Here is a 26,944-nt window from a genome sequence, read left to right as displayed (position 1 = left end):
TTTGAGAAAATCTGACCTCTACATATGACATTCTGTTAGCAGAGCCAGACTGGCCCCCAGCTTTCGTTTTGGCTGCTCCTAGAGGGGAGGAGGTAATCCTCCCATCTTTCGCGCACAGTGTGCCAAAGGATCAGGCTCAGAACTTTGCAGAAGAGTGGGCTCAGGTACTTGCTCCAGTGTTGTACCGTACTCAGGTTGGGTGGGATAAATTGTCGCCAAGCCATGAGATTCCATTACGGTCTATGCCGCAGCCCCAATATCCCATGCGCCGCGAAGCTAGATCTCATGTCGCAGAAATCCTTGAACAATTGGAATATCAAGGTGTTATTGAAACATGTGTGTCACCCATGAATAATCCTCTATTCACTGTAATTTAACCTGATGGGTCATACCGCCTAGTTTTGGATTACTGGCACTTGAACTCTCATTGTTGGACCTGTGCCGTACAAAATACCCACAGTTCTGCCCTCGTTGATAGTCTCGTGAGAAAAAGGTTTAAGACCACACTTGATATCTCCAATGGCTTTTATAGCCATAATCTGTCCTCTATTAATAGTCAATGGACAGCCTTTACTTCTGGCGGCAAAAAAAAACAGTTTAAAAGATTAGCCATGGGCTATAAAAACAGTCCACGTGTCTTTGCCGCACTTGTAGTCTCTCTGTTAGAGAGCATTGACCCTGATGCGTATTCGTATGTTGATGATATCTATCTCACAGTCGACGAATTATGGCAGCATCTGTGTCGCGTTGACCGCATCATTGTCATGTTTGCAGACTTTGGTTACAGATTCATCTTTGCAAAGTCACACATTGCAGAGTATACAGTGTTGTTTTTGGGCTATGAACTCAACAACGAAGGACAAGGATTAGTACCTCACTTCCTGGAGAAATGCGCATGTTTGCGTGCTCTGACAACACTGAAGAAACTACAATCTTTGCTGGGATTTTTAAATTTCGGGCGTACTTACATTCCCAATTATGCCCAGCGTATCAAGCCGCTATATGCCTTGGTACAACCTACTTTTTCCAAATCGAGCTGGCTGCCAAGACATTCAGCTATCTTGCAATCTTTAAAGGCTGATCTTCTTGCTTCAAAATACTTACTGACGCGTGATAACCACACTAACCTGGTAATAAGAATTGTGCCTGGCGCAGTGGGTTTCATGTACTTAACGTTCAATGAGGGTGACTCAATCCCCATTGCTTACAAACCACACTTGTACACTTTGACTGAAATGCTCTTTTCCACTGTCGAGAAAGTTTTGACTGCAGTGCAGATGGCGATTCTAAAGGAGAGACCGCTGTCGCAAGGGAAACGCATGTTGGTTGTCACACCGTATCTTGCCCTAGAGGCAGTAAAGAAAGCCAGTGTACCTAATTCTAAAGCTTTGCATCCATGTTGGATACAATGGGCTACTTCTTTGACATCGCCGGATGTAACTTACATCTTTGATGCCTCATTACAGACTCAGGAGTACTTGTAGTATGAATTTGTTCATCCAGCTCCTCTGTCCTTGCGCCCGCTTCAGGATTACCATTGTGTCATTTACACTGACGGCTCGGCGCAACCGGCGACGGAATCTAAGCATGCTGATTCAGCAGCCTGCGCGATAGTGGCTGTTACTTTCGTGAATGGTGAATTCAAATCTGATGTCGTGCACACGCAGTCATTGGGTGATTGTACCGCCCAGTTGGCAGAGCTACGTGCTCTGGTGCTTGCACTGGAGTTTGCTGATCCTCGAGTTACCACTCTTTTAGTGAGTGACTCTTTTTACTGTGTTCAGTCTTTCAATGACAATTTATTCTTTTGGTCTGAAAATGAGTATCGTGATTCCAAAGGTAGCACAATCAAGCATAAAATTCTTTGGGTTTGAGTCGCAGAAGTTAAACAGCATCTGCCTCTCGTGAATGTAATTCATACTCTTGGGCACCAGCGAGTTGGTGTCCACACTGTCGGAAACAGCTTAGCTGACGAAGCAGCGAAAACAGCAGTGGCAACATATCTAGTAGCAGCAGTTACAAGATCTAAAAGTAAGATTGATGATGACATCTTGGCAGCTATTGCTGCAACAGAAAAGGGAACTAATTACCCAAGAGGTTTCCCTTCTAAATACTCTTATCATTTAAGTCCTGATAAAGTTCCCTATGTGAGAATTAGCGATGTTGGTGAAAGATTGATTCCCAACGCAGACTGCAGACTTTCCTTGATAACAGCGGCTTACGAGGGGTATGGCTTCTGCACATGCCGGCGTTTCAGCGACTGTTACTCTATTACAACAACGTTATTGGTGGCGAGGATTGTATAAACAGACTTGAGCTTATGTTCTTAATTGTGACATCTGCCAGCAGATTAAATCTTCGACTGCTACGTGCCCACCACAAACACAGTTGTACATATCTAAAAAACCACTTGGATGCGTTTATTTAGATCACTGCGGTCCTTTCTCCTTTGATACTGCGTATAAGTACATCTTAGTTGCAGTGGATTCGTGCACGCGTTTTCTTTGGGTCTGGCCACAACAGAGTGCTGATGCTCGAACTGTCATCAGGGATTTGCGTGTCTTTGTGAGAATTTTTGCATGTGGTACCCTTCATTCTGACCAAGGTCCTGCGTTCGCCTCGAAGGCGTACAAATACGCCATGAGATCTTTGGGGGTCCAAGTCAAATTTTCATCTCCATACCAGCCTGAGGGCAATAGTTTTGCGGAGCGAATGAACCGTGACTTAAAGCAATCCCTGACAGCTAGAGTTCTAGGTACTGGCAGGAACTGGTTGGCCCATCTGTATAGCGTTCAACGTGCACTTAAAAATCTCCCTAGAAGGCTTCTAAAGTTAGACTGACCCACACTAAATTATTGTATTCCAAGTCCTTTATGGATGAATTGGCTATTGGGGGCTGTGAGCTGTGGCAAGATACCATTGATCTTAAATCCGTTTGGGGTTCTAAAGCATGGCAGGTACAAGGTACAGAAGCTCTGCATCGTGCTTGCCTTATCCCAAACCACATGTTGTTTTTTAATTCTACCATTTTTCAAACCACCTGCTTTGGATTGGCTACTTATAAAAAGATTAATTCACCCTCTATTCCTGATCTGGACGCTTATCCAAAATGGAATAATCACACAGATCTGTCCCTTGATGCGTTGCAGTCACATGTTACTCATACATCCTTCAACATTTCCAACTTAGATCCTGAAGGATGGTTGATATGCCAGAAGAGGTCAGATTCCTGTCAACATTGTTTTCTGGGTCTATACCCTGGCTACACACAGGTTAGAGTGGACCCCCGATTTGAATCTTCCCATTCTGTTACTACCTATTCTGTGGGGAAGTTATGTCAGAACAGGCTGCAACATTCCACCTTAGCATCTGTTAAACTTCACTTATCAAAATTGCATGACAAAGTAGATTTAAATGATTGTTAAGGGTCCTGTGGGTGTCAGGTCCAAAAGATGGGTGTATGCTATTTATAATGAAGTTTGGAAATTATCTCAAATTGAAGCTGCTTCTAGATTAAGAGATATTGATCAAGAAAATTTGGAAAAAGTGCTAGCTGTCATCGATAATAGCATTAACACCCTTTCTTCCCGAATATACACGTTAGATAATATTGTTTCATCTGTTGTGGATATTGTACAGGATGATATGTCTGTTTTATACTATGGTCAGAATCAATTGTGGTCTATTATGCAGTTTGCGTGAACTTTCAAAACATTGAAAGCTGGAAAAGTTCACTGGGACTACATGAATACATCTTCGTTATTCCTGCTGTTTAATTTGACTGCGAAACAACAGTTCATGTCCATGAAAGACGCAACATACTCATTACTGCATATTGAAAAGTTAGAACCGTTACCTTTCTCTGTGGCCGAATCGAACTCAGCTGTGTGGCTTATCCACGGTTTAATCACCTTGCCGTTTCTATTGTTTAAGTTCAGTTCACGCATGAAACATTATGCCCTAGGCAGATATGAACCATTGGGCACTGCTTTTCTGCATGAAGTTTGGTCACTCCCATTTGCATACAGATGCATGAGAGAGGGTAAAGAGGTTTATTTGAAAGGAGAGGAATGCACTTCCACACCTGATCAATCAGTAGTCTGTAGGCACATCCAATTGCATGGCGCCTGCAACGTTCAGGCACCGAATTTAGCTTGCATTCTGAAGGGAAATCCTGTGCCAGCAATTACACCCACTTTTACATTGTTCGCTAACGGTAGCTATTTGCTTTTAAATAATGATGCATGCTGCGGGATGCTAGTGGGAATTCCGTACATTGTAACTGTCTCATAACGCGTAGTCTGCTGTAAAAATGTCCTTTTTCCACCCCTGCATGGGAGGCTGGATGTATCCATCTGGCCTTCAATCCCAACCTTGAAAGCAGAGTTCAACAAGATGAACAGAATAAGGGCTCTATTGTCTCAAAAAGAAGTCGCACTGACTTCCTCCCGTGAAACATTCGTCCTTCACGTGGCAAACACCCGCACCGAGGTGCATGCGCTTCTGAACACTGATCTCCCCCTTCATTTCGGTGCTCTGATTCATACTATATTCAATGCCTCGTCAACAACTTGCTTGGTGCATTTTTTCAAAGTTGTGGGCTCCGGCCTCGTGACCTCCTTCCAAACAATATTTGGTGTGATACCGGCATTTTTTCATTCTATTTTTTCCAGCGTCTTCGGCGGGCTTCCATTGATTCTCGCCCTCGCGGCTGGTGTGCTCCTGTTGGTCTGCTTGCTGTGCAATGGCTGCACGATATGTATCACACAACAGCCTGCCCCGGCTGCCTCAACTGCGTAACCGGATGCTAGAATACTATGGAACATTACCACTGGCCACTTTAAGCGTAGCCTATGGATTATCCTTCCAGTTCTCCTACTTTACTTGCGTGCAACCTGTTTTCCATTGCCTAGATTGTCCATTCGAATGGGCTCTGGATTTGTGCCTACCGAACTTGGCGTCTCCTGCCCCGGATTATGATCGACTAATGAGTCCCTTAGTGGCTCATGAGTTGGACTGTACTGGCATCGGGATTGTGGCCTGTGGAGCGGAACATGGAGTCCTAGGGAATTGGGATATATATGCGGCAACATGTGACTTCTTGGCAAGAAGTTATCTTGAAGAACACGCAAGTTGTCCTCTGATTGTGCTAGAGGCTTCAGTTATTGAAGAACATGTATGCTCATTTACTTTGCTTGACTGGATGGCGGACACTTTTACTGAAAATTATAATTACTTTCTCTTGGAGGCAGTTGCTACTTATTGTGCTTACACGTTGATGGATTAAATTGTTAGTAGTCCTTCTTCCGCACGTCCAAAAGCAATTATTTTAATTTTTTTCTTTTTTACTCTACTTTTAGGCTATGTCAGGCCTCTGTGAGATGTTTTAATTTTTATGCTTTTTCGAACACATTTTCGAACTGTCACTACCAATTATATGGATTGGCAATACATGAACTTGGTTCTGTCTCTATCAAACTTGAACTCTGCGTTCCTACTTTGCTTTCCTATTTTGTTCGTGGTCCGATCAAGGGAGGGTGTAGTGGAGATGGAGTTCCGTGTACACACATTGCTATGTTAGCATAAGCGCCTTAGATGTAAAACGCCATCTTGACACTTTTGCTGCTTTTGCACATGACACTGCAGGTAGCTGTTATTATAAGAAAAACTGCTTGCTTGCTTTTTCTTCACATGAGAACGGTCTGTTGTTCACATCCCTAGACGTGTAATGCGACCTTAGTCTGAACACTGTGTGCAGAAACCGTCAAGGTCAAATAACAATGTATGCTTTTGAATTCATGTTGATCGGCCCATGCTCTAGCCATAACACGCACACAGCTGCAAATATCTGAAACTCGGGTGCCTTTAATATTGCATTTGCATGCATTATCCAAACACCTGGAGAAAACCTTTTCCAGACACAGAGCAGAGCTGATCCTGTGATGTGATTCACCTAAGCTGATATTGACGGTATGGGGTTCCCCATTCAAGCCTAGAGACCTTCTATTAGTTTCATAAAACTAGCTTACTAGCGAAGGGAGGGTGGTTGTTTTCCACTATCTTTTGTAATATGATTTCTCCCTTCATTTTCTATGGTATTATAACAATGCTAATGGTTTTGTTTTTAATAATTTGTCTGCTTATGTTAGCCAAAGTACTGCATCTTAGGGCACGTAGTTAAAAATAAACATGTTCAACTTTACAGTGTCTCTGATTACTCTTGTTGTGAACTGATATGAGAATAATAACGAAAAGGTGTTTCTGATTCCCACCATTCCTGAGAGTACTCTAAGTCGCTTGTTCTGGGTTGTCTAATCATTGGTAGCTTTGAGATGATACGGAGAACGAATGAGACACTGATGTTAGTCGGATAGGGGTTCTGGGTACTGAGGTGAGTTTTTGGTACACCACAATTCACTGAGGTCCTGGTTTCCTGCGCATAGTTCTGTGCATGAGCAGAATCCCTGCAACAAAGGGTGGTATTGTTTTGTAATTTCTTAGTAGGAGATTCTGGTTTATATTAAGTTCATGACAGACTTCCTAAAATTTCCTGATATTGTCACTAATAGAATCAATAGAATTGTGTCAACCTTACAAAGTCTATGTTTTAAGTTGATTTATGGTTATGACCTTACTCATACATTCTACCCATTCCTGAGACGTGATAGTTGCAGAGTTGACTTGCAGAATGAGGTATTCTATAGTATCAAATTGCTCCTCCTTGTTTATTGGTGCTCTAGAAAGGAAATCTGCTGCAGAATTTAGGTTGCCTGGAACATATTGAACTTTAAAACAGAAGCTTTCTAATCCTAACACCCATCTAGCTATGCGTGGAGTACTGCAAGATGTGTCTTTAGGGTTGCACATGAATGTGAGGGGTTTATGATCAGTTCGTATGCAGAATTGTATACCCCATAAGAAATAATTGAAGTGTTTGACTGCCAAGAAACACGCTAGGGCTTTCAACTACGGAGTAGTTCATTTCAGACTTTGTAAGGGTATGCGAGGCAAAGGTCATAATTTTTTCTTTACCGTCAATTACTTGGGAAATGGTGGCTACAAAACCCTTTTTACTGGCATCAGTTGTTAGTATGTTTTCGCGGTTATGTTCAAAGTTGCATAAGTAGGGAGCTGAAAGAATGGCATCTTTTATTTTCACAAATGAGGCATGATGTTCATCTAAAAACTGATAGTGTGTGTTGTTCTTTATCAGTTCTCTGAGGCTGAAAGTTAAATCGGCAGAAATGTTCACATACTTGGCCATATATTCTACCGAACCTAGGAAGGAATAGAACTCCTCTTTGTTTTCTGGAGCAGGGACATCTCTTATGGCTTCCAGTAAGCCAATTTTGGGTTTAAAACCACCATCTTTGGAAATAGTATGCCCCAGATACTCTACTGCACCTACACCTAATTGCATTTATCTTTCTTCAAAGTTAATCCTGCATTCTTGAATTTAGAAAGTACTTCCTCAATGTCTTGTCATGTTCCTCAGTAGGAGCTCCATGAACCAATACATTGTCTTGAAAGCAAAGGGTTTTAAGTTATCTTAAAACTTGCTGCATAATCTTTTGAAAGACAGTTGCTGATGATGCAAGTACAAAAGGCACACGGTGGAACATCAAAGTGCCCATAGGTGAGGTAAAGGCCGTTAGCCATCTGGAGTCTGGGTGCAGTTTGCCCTGGTGATAAGCCATGGAGAGGTCTAAATCACTAAAACATGTGGCTTCACCCATCGGCATACCAGCAGCAAGGACACCATCAGACTACAGACAAAGGAGTGTTTAAAGAAAACAAGAACAAGGCTGCAGGCCTTTCCATCGATGCACATAGGATCTGGCACATCATCCCCCTATCCACCAGGAATATCCCATCACTGCTTCAGTTTAGGAAATAGTTGAAGACAGACCTCTTAAAACAACACTACATCACAATGCATTGACAGTCCACAAACCAGCTACCTCTCCTATTGCTCCTTTATATTTTTGTTTTACCCGGTATAGCGCTGCACTGTCTTTTTAGCTAGGTTTGCGCTATAGAATACTATACATACATACATACACACATACATATAAGTTGAACAGCTTTGAGAATCTGGAGCATGGAGTTCTTAGAAACGGTGTGGTATGATACGCTCAAAAGATAACAGAACATTTACATCCAAGCATTATCATAGGGACCAAGGATTACATGATTATGGCACCACCCTTCCCACCCACCCACGCTTTAGGTTTCTGAATATGGTAAAACCACATTCATGGCACTTATATTCTAAAAATGACCTTTGGGTAAGATCCGAAAGTCACCTTGCATGGTCCCATTAAGGTCTACCTATTGTTACTTGATCCATATTGCTGTTTGCAAATCGCTTAACAACGGCACCCCCTTGTTAGTTGCTCCTGTTAAGAAGTTCTGATGTCTTGTCTTTCAGTGCTTATCAGCCATGTCTAGTTTTGCTGGTACAGTTGCTGGAAAGGACATCATACTTGCTGTAAGATCCAAGTTCTAATATGGAGGTGATTTGGCTTTCTAGTGTATATTTAAATATTGCAGTCTGTTAAACAGTTTCATAGCATGAGGCCTGACTTTTATCTGCAACTGTAGGAATACCTAACAATCCCCCTGCAGGAGTCTACTGCAAGTGAAAGAGAGGGGAATGTCCATCATTCCAGAAGTGGAGAACTTTGCAACATTCAAATGGAAGGTACCCTGCAAGTAGCATCAACTAGAGAGTCTATCACAGAGCGGGATCCTATGTGCAAACTGTAAAGCCCACACTCAGAGCCATAGTGGCCGTGCTGTTGCCCAACTACAGCTTCTCTAACTGGAGATGGGCTTAATGTCCTCTGCCAGGCCACAGGCATCAGATAGACCCATCACAGGTTCACACAATCCATTATCCCTTAATATACCTACCTGTCTTGCTGGTGGATGCCTGAAGAAGGTCTTCTGTTGAAAGGCACCTTGAGCAGAACCTGCCTGTAACTATGAGCGGTGTATGCAAATGTTAGATCCTCCTTCTAGTCCATGCAGTTTTGGCGGGTGCTTTTGTTCCGATGTAATTGAACGATCCACCTTTTCTCACAACTTTATAGTGAATTTTATTGTGAGACCACCCCAACTTACCCAGTGAAATTACATTTAAATTGTATTTCTTTGTTTGGTTTTCATCATTGTTCCAGTCTTAAAATGTTGAAAACACACTGTTCTCCAATAATTATCTAGAAGTCCTTGATTTGTATGCTCCAGGAAGTCGTTAAAAGTATTCTAAGTTAGTGGCAAGTTAAATTAAAACTGCAGTCATGAAGTTAGGCAGAATTAGGAAACTCCACCCTTTACGGAGCATATGAAGTTTCCTAACTTTACTTGAAGCAATTTTTATCCCTTCAGACTTTCCCGGACATCCTGATTCAGAATGTCCCAGGTAGGACATACCCCAACAAAAACAAGCATTGGCATAGCCAATAGGTCTCGCCTTTGGGACCTTATAAGTGTTTAGCCATGCAACAGTTGCATAACTAAATACTTATAAGGTCCCAAAAGCGAGACCTATTTGCTATGCAAAGCGGCCGTGCGACCGCGAAAGTGAAAGTAATCGCGTCAAGCGCGGCGCGCGTGCCCGTGCACATGCACTGTAGCTCTAGGCTGGCCTGGTAGCACTTTTTGGAGCCCTCTCAATAAGTCTCGCCAGAACAGCGGATGCGCTGGGTCAGGCGAGACCTAAAAATGTAAGAGTGGCCGCTGGACATCCACCACCTCGGGTAAAATATATGGGAGCGAGGGCTCTTAGATGCGACCAGCTTATTTTTTACAATAAAGGACGTTTCTAAGGTTTGAATTTCACAAAGCTTGAACTGTTATGAAAATGCACAGAGTTGTTCTACCCCTCCACTTTAAATCCCATCGAATTGATAGTGAAAACGACAAATATGATGCTGCAAGGCATGTGTGAGAGGAGGGGGTGTCTTAAATGCACCCGCAGCCTTACCTGCCCTCCACCTGCTGCTGCAGCTCCTGGACCTTCTTGCAAATGTCGCTCGCCGTGGCACAAGTCTTGCCCACCTTGGTGAAGAGGGCAGCGATCTTGTCGCTCCGCAGGAAGCCGGCGGTCCTCCGTTTCAGCATGTGAAGCAGGCAGGCCTCCACCACTCCTGGAAAACAATGACGCGACAATGAATTACAGCCACCTATCAGGCATGAAAACAGCGCGCAGCAATGGCATGAACTGTATCTGGACAGCGGCACCGGATGCTGGGTAGCGCACAGGTCAACGGGCCCCTGCTTGATAGCCAACAGCGCAAAGGATGCTGGGATCGGTCTGATGCTTGTCACAGGCAAGGTGAAACTACAAATCCCAGCAGAGGAGACCTGGCTGATGAGAGGTCATGGTCACAGCCGGGGCCAGGTGACATCTATGGTCTCTCACTCCTCACATATTACAGACCTCCAAATTGGGAAGCGTTGAATCGCTTTTCTGCTTGTGACTTTCAGATTTTTAAATACAAATATTTGCAACAGACACATTAAACCCCTTAATGATCTTGAAAGATAAAGGCATGCATGGGGTAGCTGGGGTCACAGCCGCTTCTAGCACTGGTGGGACAATCTTTGTAGCCACCAATGGCCGCCTTATCCATGGATTTCCGCACTACCACCCTCTAACAGTGCCCCTTTTCTGTCCCTAGCCACTCTCGCATAAGTATTTAATTTGTTTTATATAGCTACTCATATCAGTGCAAGGTGTAAGGGTACACACATTATACAGAGACAATGTATAAATCAGTGTACTGGAAATGTTACATAAGACAAAGAGGACTCCAAGGTGTAGGAGTCACGTGTCATGCAGACTGGTAGGGAGTATCATTTAAGAGTGCTTGGTTTGTAGAAGGTCAAACTCAGGATTTAAAACATAACACAGTGGTTGGGGTTGGCTTTACTAATAAAGATTTATTTCTGCCTAAACGAACCCTTATACGCAACATTATGCAAAGCAACAATTGGAAAAAAAACATAATGTTCTAACCTATACCTTGGAGTTTGCATACGGCTCTTTGATGACAGTTCTTAGCTCACTGTGCTATATTAGGATTGTTACATATATGCAAGTAACAAAGGATCTCTCTGACGAAAGCAGTAACCCACTGAGCTATCTACATAAAATACAAATCTGGATAGTACACCTGCTTTTCAGCAGGCATTTTAACTCTCTACATTACATTATGATGAGTTAAAACTACTACTAGGCATAACTCCATCTCTCTCCAGCAGTATATTATTCGTCCGAGGTATCTCAACATTTTTATTATTGCCTGAAAATTACTGTACACAGAATGAACTCTTCAGCACACAGTGCTCCCTCCGACATCAGCCCCGGTGCAGTGGCACCCAATGTAGAGTCCCTAAGGTCCCACCCCATTCCAGTCAGGTCCCAACTCCATCACGAACAACAATCCTTCCGGATTTTGTCAACTTATTGTTATATCTGTTACAAACAATGCTAACATGAATGTCCTCCGTCCTTATCATTCATACAACTGAGAGAGTGTCAAGGCATTCTGAAAATGATTCAAATATAACACCTGATGAGACACCCAATCTTGAACAACTGTTCCTTTATGGACATGTCAGGGCCATCAAGAAACATTCCTGGCTAATTTATTATTTATTTATCTATTTAAAAAGTCTTATATAGCGCTTGCTTGACCCGTGGGTATCAGAGCGCTTTACATACACACCGTAGGGACAGAAGAAAAATTGCATTACAAAGTAGGCAGGCGGTAAGGAAGCAAACAGAGATATATGTACAACATAAAAATTAGGTAAAAATAATTAATTGAGCCCTACCCTCTTCAGTTTCTTTGTGATACCATTGGCCAAACTGATCATGTCCTTCGGATTTTTGGTGGTATCCTACACCGACGACACCCAAATTGTGGGGTTCGTAGCCAGTGATCTGAATGGCACCGCCACTCGCTTCCGTAATTGCATGCTCCAAGTCAGCAAATGGATGTCCCACAACTGTCTAAAGCTTCACTTGTGGTTTTGCAGCATGGCATCTTTTCGGTCTCCAAGTTAGGGGCCAAAAGCACATGGCTCGCTTCCCACTAAAGCTGCCAAGGTCAAGAATTTAGGGATTGGCTTTGATGGTAAATTATATTTTGAGGGCCATTTTAACTCCATCACTTCAGCTTCCTTTTGTATCAGACAACTCTTCCCCCTTATTCCGCGGGACCTACAGAAAGCTGATCTCGGCACTCATGCTTGCAAAAAGCTATTATTCTAACGTCCTTTTTACAAACATTCAGAAAAGATGCCTTAACAAAAGTCAGATTCTACAAAATGCTGCTGCCCACCTTCTTCTTGGCATTTTCAAATAGAAGTCGGTGTCCTCCGCACTGACTCACCTCCATTGGCTTCCTATCATTAGGCGCACTGACACCAAGGCTCTCTGTATCGCCTTTAAGGCACTCCACGGCATAGACCCCGAATATCTCAGACAAAGCTTTCACTGGTATATCCTTCCCAGATCGCTTTGCAGTGCTGCAGCCTTCAACCTAGTAGTCCCTAAATTAAAAAAAGTCTTCTTGGGGTGGGAGGAGCTTTGTGACCTGTAACACCATACTATGGAACTTCCTCCCCCTCGATCTCAAGAAAGAGAATCAACATTGGGGAGAGGAGTTGCCCTAACGGCTAGGGCGCTCGATCTCCTACCTGGGGAACTGGGTTCGAGTCTCGGCAATGACGCTGAACATCCTGTGATTCTGGGCAAATCACTTAATCTCCCTCTGCCTAATAAAAAATGAATGTGTGTCCTCATGTAATGTAACTGGTGCTATGTAAAGCGCTCTGATACCTGATTTGATTCGGGTCAAGTTCGTGCTATATAAAACTCTGCAAAAAAAACCAACAACAAAAACAAACAAAAAAAACCTGTTAGATTTCATAAAACCCTCAAAACCTGGCTTTTTAAACAATACCATCTCTATCTTATCTCTCTCTGTTCTGAGTTTAGTGCCTAGATACCTTAGGGCAGGAGAGAGCTTTAGAAATCTAATTTTCATTTCTTAAAGAGATATCATTTGAACTGATGTCCCCTAATCTCCCATTGCCTGAAAGATATGTCTCAAACCCTTTCTCTGGCACCCATATTCCATGTACCACATTTCAGAAATGACATCAGAGGTTTTCATCCCTGATAATGTTTAGTATTTAAGGACCACCACTCGGCCCCTAAGGTACAGAGGTCCTTCGCCATAGATTATCCTGCAAGATACCGTCCGAAGACAATCTTGGTTATTGCCGGCACTCATAGAAGATGATGCATCTTGCCTGACACTGATAAGAGATGAGTTCCTGAGGGAGGCTGCTACTGCAACATCTGTTTGCCTTTCACAGGGAATGCTTCCTCCACAGCTCTTCCGACAATGACAGCCTGAGCTGTCAACAAAGCATGCAGTGTGCCGCTTCTCCCTGAGAAACTCTAGACTGCAAGTTACTCTCCTACATGCTCTCCTAGGGTAGCGCATAGAAGTAGGCTGTATGGTGTTTGGCTTACATTTTAACCATGTTAGGAATATTCATTCTATTCTTTGTGTTTTCGACGTGCCTTCTCACTGTTTTTTACAATATCTAATGTAATTATTTGTATATGTGCTAAGAAACAGGACCGTCCTGTTGTGATAAACACTTTTAGTTTAAAAGTGTGTGTTTTTCTTAATACTGTGCCTGCGATGCTGTGAAGAGTGAAACAGGTTACTGTTACCACGATGCACCCTATCTCTTTTCAGGGATTGTTACTAACCCGAAAGCAATGGCTTCACTTCAACTATGTATTGAGTGGGGTTCTGTGGACTACAATAACCTGTTTTTCTCAATCAGAGCTATTGAACTAAGGGGCATATCTACAAGGCGGCGATATAAAATTATCGCCACGTTTGTGGACGTTTTCGACCGAAAAGCGGCGATAATTTTATCGCTATATCAGCAAGGTCACGCTATCACGTGAAACCTTGCCTGAGCGCCTGAATTCCTAACGCCCATCTTTGCATCTCTAATGAGATGCAAAGTGGGAGTTCCTCCCCAGGATAACAGGAGAAATGTCTCTAAGCGACATTTCTCCTATTGTCAAGCCTCACGCAAAGCAGCATGGCGACAAGAAAAGTAGCGTTAACTTCTGTTATCGCTACTTTCCTTACGCCTGCTTTGAAACTGACTTTGCCATGATATCCTATGGAAGGTTGGTATCATGGCTAATTATGTGAGGCCCTATCAGCAAGCTATCGCCAAACTTCGTGGGATTATCGCTGGGTTTCCAGCGATACTCTCACGTTTGGCAGTTAGCGCAAGGGTTTTTATCGCTTTTGAGATAAGTTTTGCTAATAGCACGCTATCTCAGTGATAAAAATCCACGCTAGCCGGTGATAATTATCCTAGCGCTAAGCGCGCTTAGCGATAATTATCGCAGGTTGTTGCTGATATGCCCCTTAGTTCAATAGGGTCACCCATGGGTCAGATAGCAAACTTTGTAGAACTACACCTGAGTCATAGTTTACACAACACACCGATAGAACCACCCTAACGCCGGCCCTGACTGTAGTCCCTTATGTGTATGCTAAGGAACTCTTGTGCCGCTCAAGAAATATGCATGCTCTTTCAAGCCACAATAGAAGAACAGTGCGCCATAGACGTTGGGCTGAATTTCAAGTTTGGCAGGTGTGATACTCCGTCACAAATGTGGCGGATATATCGTGTGAAGCATTACAAGTGTCAGGCGGGCATGGGACATCGGCTACATTTGTGACAGAGTATCCTGTCCTCCCAACTCTAAATAAAGCTCTGAATTATGTATTACTTCATCTACACTACCGACAAACAGAGTGCAATAAGGCCTAGATTTATTACAATGTCCTCTACTGAGCGCAGTGTGAAAATCTGCAGCATTGCATTGCGCAAATGGGATAGAAATGCGCAGTGCCATATTAAAATACGCTGCGCGCCAATGATAGCATGTTCCATGCATGTGCTACAAACAAAATGTTTGCGTGATGCTAAACATGATTTAGTGTTGCCCTCTGTGCATCTTTAGTTGATATGGCTCTGCGTTGAACTCGAATGGTTTTGGCGCAGGCCACACCCCAACCAACCTACCTTGCATCGACTAATGGGGTTTTGCGTTCAGCACTGAAGGGTGATTTAACGTTGCCCAACTTTTGGCATAAAAACTACCTTGATGTGCATTGCTGTTCGCTCTGCTTTGTGGTGCGGGAGCAGCAGCGCTAAACATGAGTGAAGCTGGGCCTAAATGTCACAGGAGGGATGCCTTATAGGGGCCTTTTTTCTTTCATGCATCTGAGGACACATAATGGTCTCTACACTGTGAAATGTCATTTATCAAATCTACCCTGGCCCTAATTCACTCACTACATCTCTTTTTTAATTCTACATCCCCATGTAATAACAAGATATATATCTCTATTTAGTGCTGCTTTGTTGAAGTAAATAATAAGGTCAAACTGATAGGTTTATTGAAATTTGAAACCTGTTTATATAAAAGGTGTCAGAGTTAGAAGTGCTGGTGGTGGCAGGAGGAACCTGGTGCATGAGCCCGACCTTGGCCTCCTCCACTTGCCTTGAATAAATACTGTTCCTTTAAGATTATTCCAAATAATGATCTTATTTTAAATTTTGCTGCACTCATCTACTTTTTCAGAGTTTTTCTTGGTTTGCAAGTGAGGTTTTGGGGGTGGGGAGCAGTCAGTGGTGGCTGGTGACCATTAAAAGTTGTGGGGCATAATGCTTGGCTCGAATAGCCTGACTTCTACTCTGAGTGTTTGGGGGTTCACACACACTCACTTGTACTCAGTCTTACTCTCTCACTCATTCTCTGCATCATTCACTTACACACATTCACACTTGCACTCACTTTTACTTACTCTGGCACACTCAGTCTCACTGACTCACACATACCCTTTCTGTGTCACTTACTCTCACTCAGTCCCACTCACTCACACTCATTCTGATTCACTCAATCCCACTCGTTCTGATTCACTCATTGTCACTCTGACTCGATAAGTCTCACTCATTCTGACTCACTCTTTCTCAATGTGACTCACTCATTCTCACTCAGTGCCACTCAGTCTCACTCTCACTCACTCATTCTCAATCACTCTCACTAATTTTCACCCAGTCTCTCCCAGTCTTCTCGACTCACTCGTATTCCCTGATTCACTCATTCCGAATGATTCTGATTCACTCAGTCTCACTGTGACTCACTCAAACTCACTCAGTCTCACTGATTCTGACTTACTCAATCTCACTCTGACTCATTCAGTCTCACTCATTCACAGTCAGGCTCTGCCATTCTCATTCAGTTTAATTAATTCTCAGTAACTCAGTCAGTCTCACTGATTGTGACTCTTTTAATATCACTCTGGCTCACCATACCCACTCACTCTGACTCATTCCACTTTTTCATACTCAATCTCACTATAACTCACTCAGCCTTGTCCACTTCTGGCTCTCTGTGGCTTACTGTTGAGCACATCTTTCATCTTAGAGCCCTGCTTTTATTGTTCCCTCTACTGGGCAGGGACAAAAAGGAGCTCGATTTTAATAAACCTATGGATTAACAATGCATGCAAACACTCCAAGCAGAGAGCCCCAATCATCTCAGGTCGAGGTGTGAATAGTACACCCACTTCTGGTATTTTCTAGATAGTGTAGTCTGGGTTTTACTCAGACAATTACTTATAGAGGAGAGAGAACAGCAGCCCTGCTCTGCATGTAAACCACAAGAGGACTGGTGGATCCCAGGCAAACATCAGCTGTTCTCAAAGCAGTGGGATATTTTCCTGCATCTCAGGTACTTTAAAGATAGTCATCTATTTAGTTTGATGGGGGTCTCCTGATTTTCGTGTTTACCAGTTTTCAGTGCCTGGCCAGTTCCTGCCTCTGGAATGTTATAAGGTGCTTTGGTGTATGAAGTCATATTGAAGATGTCTCAGAGGTAATTAGGTCTCTACAGAAAATATTGATCTAGCAGGAGGTTCTAAAGCAGGGATGCTCAAAGGCAGCATCCTTCCCAGACATTCAGGATCTACACATGTGATACATTTTCTTACAGTACAGTGCTATAAATGGAATTAGTTGTTAATGTCCGTGGCCATCCTGAAAACATGGCAAGGATCCAGCCCTCTTTGTTATCATAAAGATCTGCCAAGAATACATCCTTAAACATAAAAGGGAAACCCTTGCTCTAAAGGGAAAAGGGATCCTTGGTGTGACCTCTCATGAAGTACTAACCTTAATCCAGAGATGTTTACAAGTCTAAAACTAGGATATTTAGTAGAGCTCAACAGAGAGGAGGGAGGCGATATATACACGTGGAGAAGTGTGGCTCAATGGTTAGCGCGGCAGACCTTGATGCAGAGCACTGGTCCGGGACCAGGGTTTGATTCTCGTCACGGCAGGGTCTCGGGCTATAAATTCCGCGGACCGGATATTCTCGCCTCAGTGCCTGTTCTAATCATGGGTCCCACGCTGCAACTCTGGGCAATAGCTTGCTTAATTTCCACAATGGCCCCAACAGCGCTGGGATGCCTGGCCTTCACCATGGGGGTGCCCAGGAGTGGACACATGGAAAGCCAGGAAGGGTTCCTTCAGTGGTATGAGTACAGCGCTGAGATACTCGTAGTGGTGATCAGCGCTATATAAAAAACCATACATTTACATTTACATTTTACACCGCTCATGTCAAAATGTTAAAGGTCTGAATTGATTTGGAGATTAAGTATATATAAACAGGACTGCTGGCAAGTTTAATTCAGATCTCTTATGTTCATTCTCGTGTCATGTAAAACAGAGATATAAATGGTATAGAGTAGCTGGTATAGATTTAAAAAAAAAAAACTAAAATATGGGTCATTCGAGATTGAACAAGGTGGCTCCAGTGAAACTGTAAAAACCCACATACATATAGAAACAGTGCTTGAAACTGTAGTAGGCCCAGGCATCATATGTCCTGTCTGGAAGTTCTGATTCTAGTAATATAAACTGCAAAAGAACTGGTTGAAGTTTTTCTTTAAAGTTCGGTAGGGCTCAAACTATGTACCTTGTGCCTAGTATGTAAACCACACATATTCATAAAAAAGTTCATATTGTTCACTCTTCAATCATTTATCAAAAGACAGATGTATTTAAAAATCACCAGGACAAATACATTTTGCAAGAAAATTGTAACACATGGTTTGTACCCTGATCTCCCCAACAGGCATGGGTCAAGTAGTAGGGTGAAGGCCAAGGGTGAACAACACTAGAAGCGTTGAAACGTGTATGTAGTTCATGTGCACCCATAAAGAGCGTGAGAATCAGGGCACAATGTTAATCTTACAGGAAAGTATAGTTTCTTTGAGACTAAATATCCTTGAACCCACTACCTCTGGGTAACTGCGCGGTCGTGGTTTATATACATGAACACATTTAGCCTCAAGACTGTATGAATACTTTCTTTGTTAAAATTAAGTCATGTGAAAGGCTGCACCTTTAGAAATTAATTCAAACAATCCCGCTGAAATCACCCCATATCTTGGATAAATATAGAGAGTCTGTGAATCAGGGGCAATGTAAAAATTGTAATTTAGGAAGAACTTCATCCATTAAGCCCATGTTAATATCTGCCTCATTAAGTGAAGCCTCTGCAGGATGCTGACTGGACCACAGTGTGGCCAGCCTAACAGTAACAGTTAATCAAGAGATGGACTCAGTTAGAAAAAGCTTGATGCGATCTAAAGCTGACATGAAAACAGAGCAAGACTCATAGACAGGTCAAGAATAAAATCCTCCACCCAAGCAAAAGAACGCCAAAGACACCGACACCATTGAATATGCAACAAGAAAGGAGATTATAGCAGGGTACCCTCGACTGTAAAACATTGCGCTAGACTCTAATAAAGGTCGTCATAAGCAGAAAAAAGGACAAAGGACAAAGGGGAGTAAACTAATGAGTGGCTATAGCCTTTTAAAACACAGATGTCAAAGGACGATTTTGAAATTAACAGACACACATTTTAGTGTAATAACTCTAATGAGCTGCAAAGCCAAACAAAAAAAACTAGAAAACTGACTAGGTAACAACAACTTTCATATTTAGGGTTTAATAAAAGGAGTGGAGGCAGACAATGAAATAAAACAGTTTACACAGAATCTCTTAGTCAAAGCCTCAATCGTCAGGCAGGTAATAGGATCTCAAAAGGATGGTGCAAAGTGCACCCAGACGGTACACCTTCAAGTCACCTTCAAGTTATCATTGGCCCTCCCATGCTTGTTGATACGATTCAATTTTTGTACCGCAGATAAGCAACCAAGAAATTCTTTGCACCTAATAAATGTAACTGCAAACTGTTAAAGTGCATGAAGAAAAAACATGCCTGCTGAATATTTCAGAATAAGAGGTGATTCTGAATATTTTTATAGATTCTCTGGCAAGGTGCTGCAAAAGACCTGTCTCCCATCCAAGAACATCAGAGGCGTGGGATGTTCCGTTTGTTGGCAGACTGTGGGAGCAAGGAGAAACATAATGCCGAAGCCTGGCTGCCAGAAAAGATGGAGCAGTTTCATAAGCAGCTCTGAGGACATGAAATTCTTCCTGCAATAGCTGTTCAATTGACAGACTTTGCAATTGGTTTGGCATTGGATTTTCTCTTTGAAATGTCCTGTAAAATGTCAGTAAAGTTTTCCTGTGAAGAATTTTTTTTAAAACGCTACTGGTGACAAACGTGGCCACGTCATAGTGCTTTTTTGTCTGGCAGGTGGGGCGGGACAAGAAAAACAAAACAGGGGTGAAGAGACAGCACATGTGATGTATAGTTAAGACCTAAAATGAATGCATCCCTGTGTAATGTAACTGTTGCTCATGTAAAGAGCTCCAAGACCTCTGGGTTGAGTTCGCGTTATAGAAAACTGCAACAACAAAAAAGGTTATTGCAGTGCTGCTCTCAGCAGAAGGGGGAGGCGGGATTGGCTTCTGGAATCTTGGAACTCTGTTTTAAAGTCTAATTGTATCCAGGGCGTGGGGAGAAAGACAAATAGAGAGAGGGAAGAGCAGGAGTAAGCACAATGTGGAAGGGGCAACTACTGAGTGTAAAGGGAGTATCAACTTTTTATCCTACAGCGCTTCAGCCATAACTTGCAACATGAATGGGGGGCGGGCGGGCACGAGGGGAAAGGAGCGGCTGAAAACACAAGCACTCATATGGAGTGATTAAACACAAATAAAAAAGTAGCTCCGAAACCAGGAGCAGTGGATGGACACAAGTACTTGGTCTATGCTCCAGTGGAGGGCCAAACACAAGAAGAGGCAGGACGCATGCATGTCATGACAAATGGGAACAAAGAATATGAAAAAGACATTGAAGCTAAGAAATGGTTATCTATGGGCGGGCTGTAAGTCCACTTATTGTAAAGGACATGTCTCAAAGAGACAGCGCATGTACGACCTAAAAATGGTTAGCCATTCCGCAGGCAGTTTTACACCGCTTGTGTTCACATTATGGTTTATTTATTTTAAGGGCTGCTTATGTGTCAGATAACTAGTGTGGGGAGCATAGAATGACAAGGAGGGCAATGCACATTTGACAGACTGCACCGAGAGATCTGCAAAGAGACGGAGGGATCATTTATAGTGTGGCAGAAAGGGACATCCACCTAAAACCAGCAAATGAACTATTCGGTCACAGCCCAGTTGCCCAGATGGCAGCCAGGTTAGCTAGTCAGAAAGTCTGTCCTATTTTGGAAGACCTTTTCAACACTGTTTTTTTCTGCCCAAATTCACCATCTCAGGCAAGATAAAATCAGCAATGACCCTCACGCGCTAGAAGAAAACTAGCAATGCATTCTGTGGCATTGTGATTTTGTGTCACATAAATAGCCTCCACTTTGGGGATCTAACAAAACAATGCTGAGTTGGCTGTCATGACGCGATTGCCTGACCTGATTTGCATGTTTTCACCACATCCAATGAGGGTGCCCTGTCACTCCTGCAGGAAACTTTACATTTGGTGGGAAGGTCCCCATCGGAGTTGTGGAGGTGGGGCCTGTAGTGCCCGAGTAGACTGGAAGCCCACCCGGCAACATCTAAAAGACCCCATGAGTGCAGTGAGAGAGAAAAAGTGAACACTTTACATAGAAAGAAAGAGCAGAGGGCAGACATAAAGGAGTTCATATCACATCACTAGTAGGTGTGGCAAATGTGACCATACACAAAAATTCTGAGTTTGAGTTGTTGAAAAGGTATATATGGACTGACACTGGGTCTGCTTGTGCTCTGGCACCGGTTTGGCTGTGCCTGCATGATGGGTGTGAGTGTATGCTTGCGTGTGTGTGCGTGTGTGTGTGGGCACGTCTAACCCATGCTGTGGGGACCTTGATAACCACTATCTTTGTGAGGACCGGAGCATCAGGAGGAGCGGTCCCCGTAGTGTGTTTAGGGACTTTCGAGCGAGTGTATCAAAAAACTAGAAGCGTAGCTGGATTTGCCTCAGTCCGCTTTATAACATTCGCTACCATCAAAGCACGTGTGGAGTTAGAATAGTAATTACACACTTCACTACGGTCAATGGCCGGTCCTCATAATCATAGGTATGTTATGTTTTGTGTGTGTGTGTGTGTGTATGTGCGTGTGTGTGTGTGCGCGCACAACAGTGTGTGTATCTGCACAATATTTATGTGTATGTGGAAATTTGTGGACGGATATGCATTCCCGGGCATGTGTGAACATATTCACCATGTGTGCAATGCGGGTCATTCCCTTTAAAATGTTATAAAAAGCATCATTTTCTGCATTGGATTCGTTCAATCCACAGATTTTGGGAGTGGCAAGAACCTAGAAGAGGGCGACCAGGCGCAAGCCCAGTCCTCTCATGAAATCCACCGGGCCTGAGATGGAATTCTCTCAGTCCACAGCAGGGACATGGGTACGTGTTGGGATGTTGTCCTTTGCACACATTTACAACCGCGGGTTTTATGACTTTTGGGCTCTGATTACAAGTTGTGCAGAGTGGAATTTCTGTGTGAAAATGTGTTGTGCTCAATCGTGAGGGCCGACCCGAATTTACTGGGCCAAAAAAATGGTAAAATTGCATTGGGAATGGACTGCAAAGATCCCCCTGTCAAGCCAGACTCTCTCATCCTGTTTCACCTCCTCCCCACCAGGCCTGGTCCTAGCGGGTGGGCCAGGCCCTCCCAAACATGCCCTCTGGCCCTACCAGTCATAGCAGAAGAGGCCACAGAGAGAGCACCTGTTAAGTGCTTCCTGGTGATTTCTTTCACACTGTTTAATTTAATTATTAGTCAGGGTCATCAAGGAAACTGTAAAATACATTTTAAAGTGTATTGTTTTAATAACAGCAATTTTTATTTATGTACTGATAGGGAGAAACAGATCGGCTTTAGATGGTTTACCCTATTTTTGTACTGTCTGAGGCCTTAAAAAAACTGGTCAAGCCGGTAAACAGAGGGGTGACGACCCTAGCTTATGTCTGAGGCAAGCTGCAGTGGGAGGTGTGTGTTGGGGGAAGGGGACAGGGGTTTACCTGCCAATGATGCCGCATGGGCATCGGCACTAGGGCCCAGGGCTATGCACGGCCTTCTGCACCCCCATTATGGCTGTTTCTGTGTGGGGGTTCTGAGAGATTTATGTAGATTAGTCTGTGTAGGATGCACGCAGCAATATACTGTAGAATGGGGCATGCATTATCCTAGTCAGATAGTGACAGTTCATGCCTCATTGGATGAGCAGATATAATGTGGAATTACAACGCCTACTGGAACATGTGCGTCTGCCTCTTCTCTGCCAGATGCTGTGGTAAAGTAAATATCTCATGTAAGAAATTGTGCTGGGCTGGATTACTTCTCACCAGGGTGGCAGGGTTACAAATGTGTGCATTTCATATTCTGATACATTGCATATTCCCAGGTTATAGCCGGACCACTGGAATAATGCAATTCTGCGGCGATGGTGTTTTCCACATACTTATAGATGTGCTGCATTTCCCTCCTAATCCATTATCTGTTGCCTAATCTGCAGATTAAAAAAAAAACATTTCTAACTTTAAGGGCTCTAAGTTGCTAAAAATACTGCTGCACATGTTGCCACACAGTTGAAGGCCCTTTACAAAGGCTGACTGGTCACCTTTCTGTTGCTTATTGCTATACTTGGGTTGTACACTTGTACTACTGAGATGCAATTTATGCCCAGATAGAATGCCGCATAATTTGGTTCCCCCTGCCACATAATTTCAGTGGACCTGTTTATAGTGTTCTTACTCTTCACATGTATTAGCAATATACATGAAATTCAGTTCAATAAACAGCTACCGAGAGTTATGCAATGTGGCATGATATGCACATGGTGGCATTAAGGCTATCTATCCAAATTTACCTCAGAACTAAATAATTCCTTCCACAAGTATGTTTTAAAATTGAAATCGATAAACTTTTGCCACAAACAAAGCATGATTTTAAGATAAATGAATGGTCTCTGCGTACATTGCAGCATATGCTTTATACAGCTAAGTTAAACCAAATATGTACAATTTTTAAGACAAAATTTCATCTGTTCTATTTGGTCACATCTCCTAAATTGTCTATGGTTACTTTTTACAGTTCACTGCATAACACTAGGTTTGGTAAGGTTTGCTGATACAGTGAGAGGTCGCATAGCTGATGATTCATGTACAAAAGCTGCAGAACATGTGGTCCATCGGCCTTCTCGCCCGAAGCTGCATCACATACACATCAATACCAGCATTTATAAAGCGCACAGCTACCTCCGGAGAGCTGTCCCCGTGCTGGGGGCCATCGGGAGGATTAGGCGAGCTATTGCCCAGAGTCACATGGTGCTGGGCTAACCTGCCGCTGGCGATCGAACCGTGAACCCCATGGTCAGGAGTCAGGCACCCTGGCCGCTGCGCCACACCTATTCCACATTCAGAAAATACATGCTTCTGCTTGTCTCAAGTAAGTAATTGTGTCATTTTATCAATATCATTTTGCATATCCATGCACTGTTTAATGAACCCAAAACACACCATAAACAAGCACCCACAACAAGCTTAAACCCCATATCTATACCCATACACACACAGCACACTCACACCAAGCTCAAGTGAATGCTGCACACAGAAACACCTACACCAGAATGGCCATGCCACACACATTCGCAAAAACACCACAGGCACACATACAATACTCACTCAAACTAAACATGTACATATGTAGATCCCATATACTAGAGATACACAAGCACAAACTTTCACTTTTCACAAACAGGGCCTCAAAAACTGCAAGACGCAAAGGCTCTTAGTGCTTCTCTCCCCTTTGCTGAATCTGCCTAGAATATACATATCACAATGACCAATGAATGATGAATGATGAATGAAGTCCAACTGCCTGAAATTAAAACACTGAGAAGTTGTGATCTATGGGGAGATCTCTTCCCCATGCGACTACACTTGTACCAAGAGAGCTCGGACCTCCTCCCACCCCCATCACCCATGCCAAGAACCTCGGGATCATCACCAACTGCTAACTCAACTTGATGGCCCAAGTCTGTGCTGTCACCACCTACAAAAGGGCCTATAGTCCGGATAGATAGCACAGTCCTTGTTTGCGTCACCGTGCACCCTTAAACAGGTGCGCTGGTGCAAACAGGGATAGTGAACCCTGCTACAACTAATGCACTGCCCTCAGGACATCCGAAGACCACACCTGCCCAGCTGTCTATGGGTATAGAAATCGTGTTTCACAATACAGGCGGCATGCTGCCTGCAATTTAAAGAGGGGAGAGAGATATAATTGCAGGCAGGTGCAGTTAGTGACTGCACCTGCCTGCAGGGTGATGTCTGGGGGGTCCATGGTAGCCTCTTGGCACCTTCCAGAAGGACAGCTTAAGGAGGCACACAGACTGTGCACCACCATTTTGTGGCATATTGTCAGTGCGCCTCCTGAGGGTCTTTTTGCCCCTGCTCACAGATCATCCATGATATGGGGGGCGCACAGAGGCACAGTCATTCCCTCATTTGTATGGGGCTCTACATGTCAGTCTTACAGAAGGGGCTGCACAAGCTACCCTCTTCTGTAATACCACAGTGCCCGGGGTGCACAAATTGGACCACTGTGCCCCTTGGGCTCTCCGTGTGACAAGCCCCAGAAGTTTACCTCTTTGACTGCAATCACCAATGCTACAATTGCCAGGCATGAAAACTCCTCTTGTGTATCTCAAGAATACTGCTTTCTTTTGTTCCAAATGTGTTGCTGGTTTTAAAACTTTTTAATCAAAGTGAGCAAAAGAATGACCTGAAAATAAACAATAAGGAATAGGTGTTGAGCCACTGCAAGGAGTAAATAGCTAGTCTTACCAGTGCAAAGATGCAAAGGCTTGGGTGTGGTAAGAGGGACCTTCTTAAACTTGAACTACTATTACAATCTGCTTTGCTTCCAGGTGCTTTTATTGAAGCCTGGCCGGCTGGAAATGATAGGGGTTGGTGCTGAAGAGCATAGAAAACAGCTTTTACTCCCATATAACTCTCCACATGCTCTGTATGACTGCTTTGAAAAAAATATAATGTAACTCTAACACTTGTAGGTTACCTCCAGAATTGTCAAAAAGTGGGCACACGTTGTCCCACCGGCATGCGCTTTTGGCCCAGCCAGATACAAGTCCTGGAACCAGGCCTGCTGCCCACACGACCCAAGTACCCGCTCAGCACAAACCTCCCTGCTCACATTTACCATCTGGTTAAAGGAGGTGGTCAGTATGAGAGTTGATGCCTATGGAAGAGGAGTTCTCAGTATATTAGTGCCATGTCCTACTTCTTATTCGCCATTCCGCAGGGATTAACCGGTATGTCGCAGGTCGAGCAGGGTGTTACGACATGGCACCCTTGTTTACAGGTGCAGAGTTTCCGCCCCGCCAGTGTCTTGCAACCCCTATTCCGCGAATGTGACCAATGGTGACATCACTGTATATTAAGGCTTTTCCTAATGATAGGTGCCGCCCCTATCAATGCCCATCACGATGACAAGCCTGTCTTTAACTTGCTAAGGGTTGTAATCCACACAGCACGGTCTGATGTTTTAGAAGATTTAGCTATATTTCAATCACACAGACAGATGTATCAAATCCTAAACATTACCTCCACACACTGTTTATTTACCTGTCCAACTTGAAAAATGACTAGCCTTTCATGCCACCAGCGCCTTGTAAGCTGCAGTACTCCTTTTCACAGCTATAATTTAGTAAATGATAGATACCTAAAAGTCGCTTTAAGACGCCGAAACATCAAAACATGTGATGCAGGGCACTGCAGCCAGGCTAGAAACCAGCACCTATTTTCTTTTGCCCTGTCCCCGTTGTCTGGCTAGCGGCTCAGCACCAGCACCTAATGTACCTACAAGATCATCGTCTTCACCAGTAGGCCCTGAGGCAATCAGGGGTGGCAAGGGTAGCAGCAGTTACCTTTGGGTTACTCTCTGGTACCCCTGGCACTGCCCTTTATAACCCTGGTGTTAGGGGGTCATGAAAGCAGGAGGAGGAAGGAAATATATGTGGAGTTTTAAGAGTCCTGTTAACTTCCTGTAGTTTCCTCCTTGCCCCCCCACCTAGCCCCTCAGCAGCATATAGAAAGAGTTCTAAGAGTCCTATTTACTTCCTGTATTTTCTCCTACTTGCTCTCCTCCTAGGCCACCAGCAGCAAACAAGAGTTCTAAGAGTTATGTTCCCTTACTATAGTTTCCCCTCTTTGCCTCCTACATAGCTCCTCCGCAGCAAATGGAAGGAGTTCTAAGGGTTCTCTTTACTTCCTATAGCCCCCCCTCCTTGCCTCCCACTTAGCTCCTCAGCAGCAAATAGGAGTTCTGATTACTTTATGTAGTTTCCCCTCCTTGCATC

At 43.6% G+C, this 26,944-nt stretch overlaps 1 protein-coding gene across 2 annotated transcripts in view; it reads right to left on the bottom strand.

The window, feature by feature from the left end:
* SGSM2 (small G protein signaling modulator 2) overlaps positions 1-26,944 on the bottom strand; it is a 1,127,811-nt gene that overhangs the window by 499,877 nt on the left and 600,990 nt on the right. For both annotated transcript variants that reach the window (XM_085649947.1, XM_085649948.1), the window contains exon 3: positions 9,989-10,151. In XM_085649947.1, coding sequence (XP_085506073.1) covers positions 9,989-10,151 — 163 coding nt within the window. The remainder of the gene's footprint in view (positions 1-9,988; positions 10,152-26,944) is intronic.

Source organism: Triturus cristatus, chromosome 3_2 (genome assembly GCF_964204655.1).
Source record: "Triturus cristatus chromosome 3_2, aTriCri1.1, whole genome shotgun sequence".
Classification (NCBI taxonomy): domain Eukaryota; kingdom Metazoa; phylum Chordata; class Amphibia; order Caudata; family Salamandridae; genus Triturus; species Triturus cristatus.
Note: the sequence above shows the minus strand (reverse complement) of the source record. Positions and strands in the feature narration are given on the sequence as shown.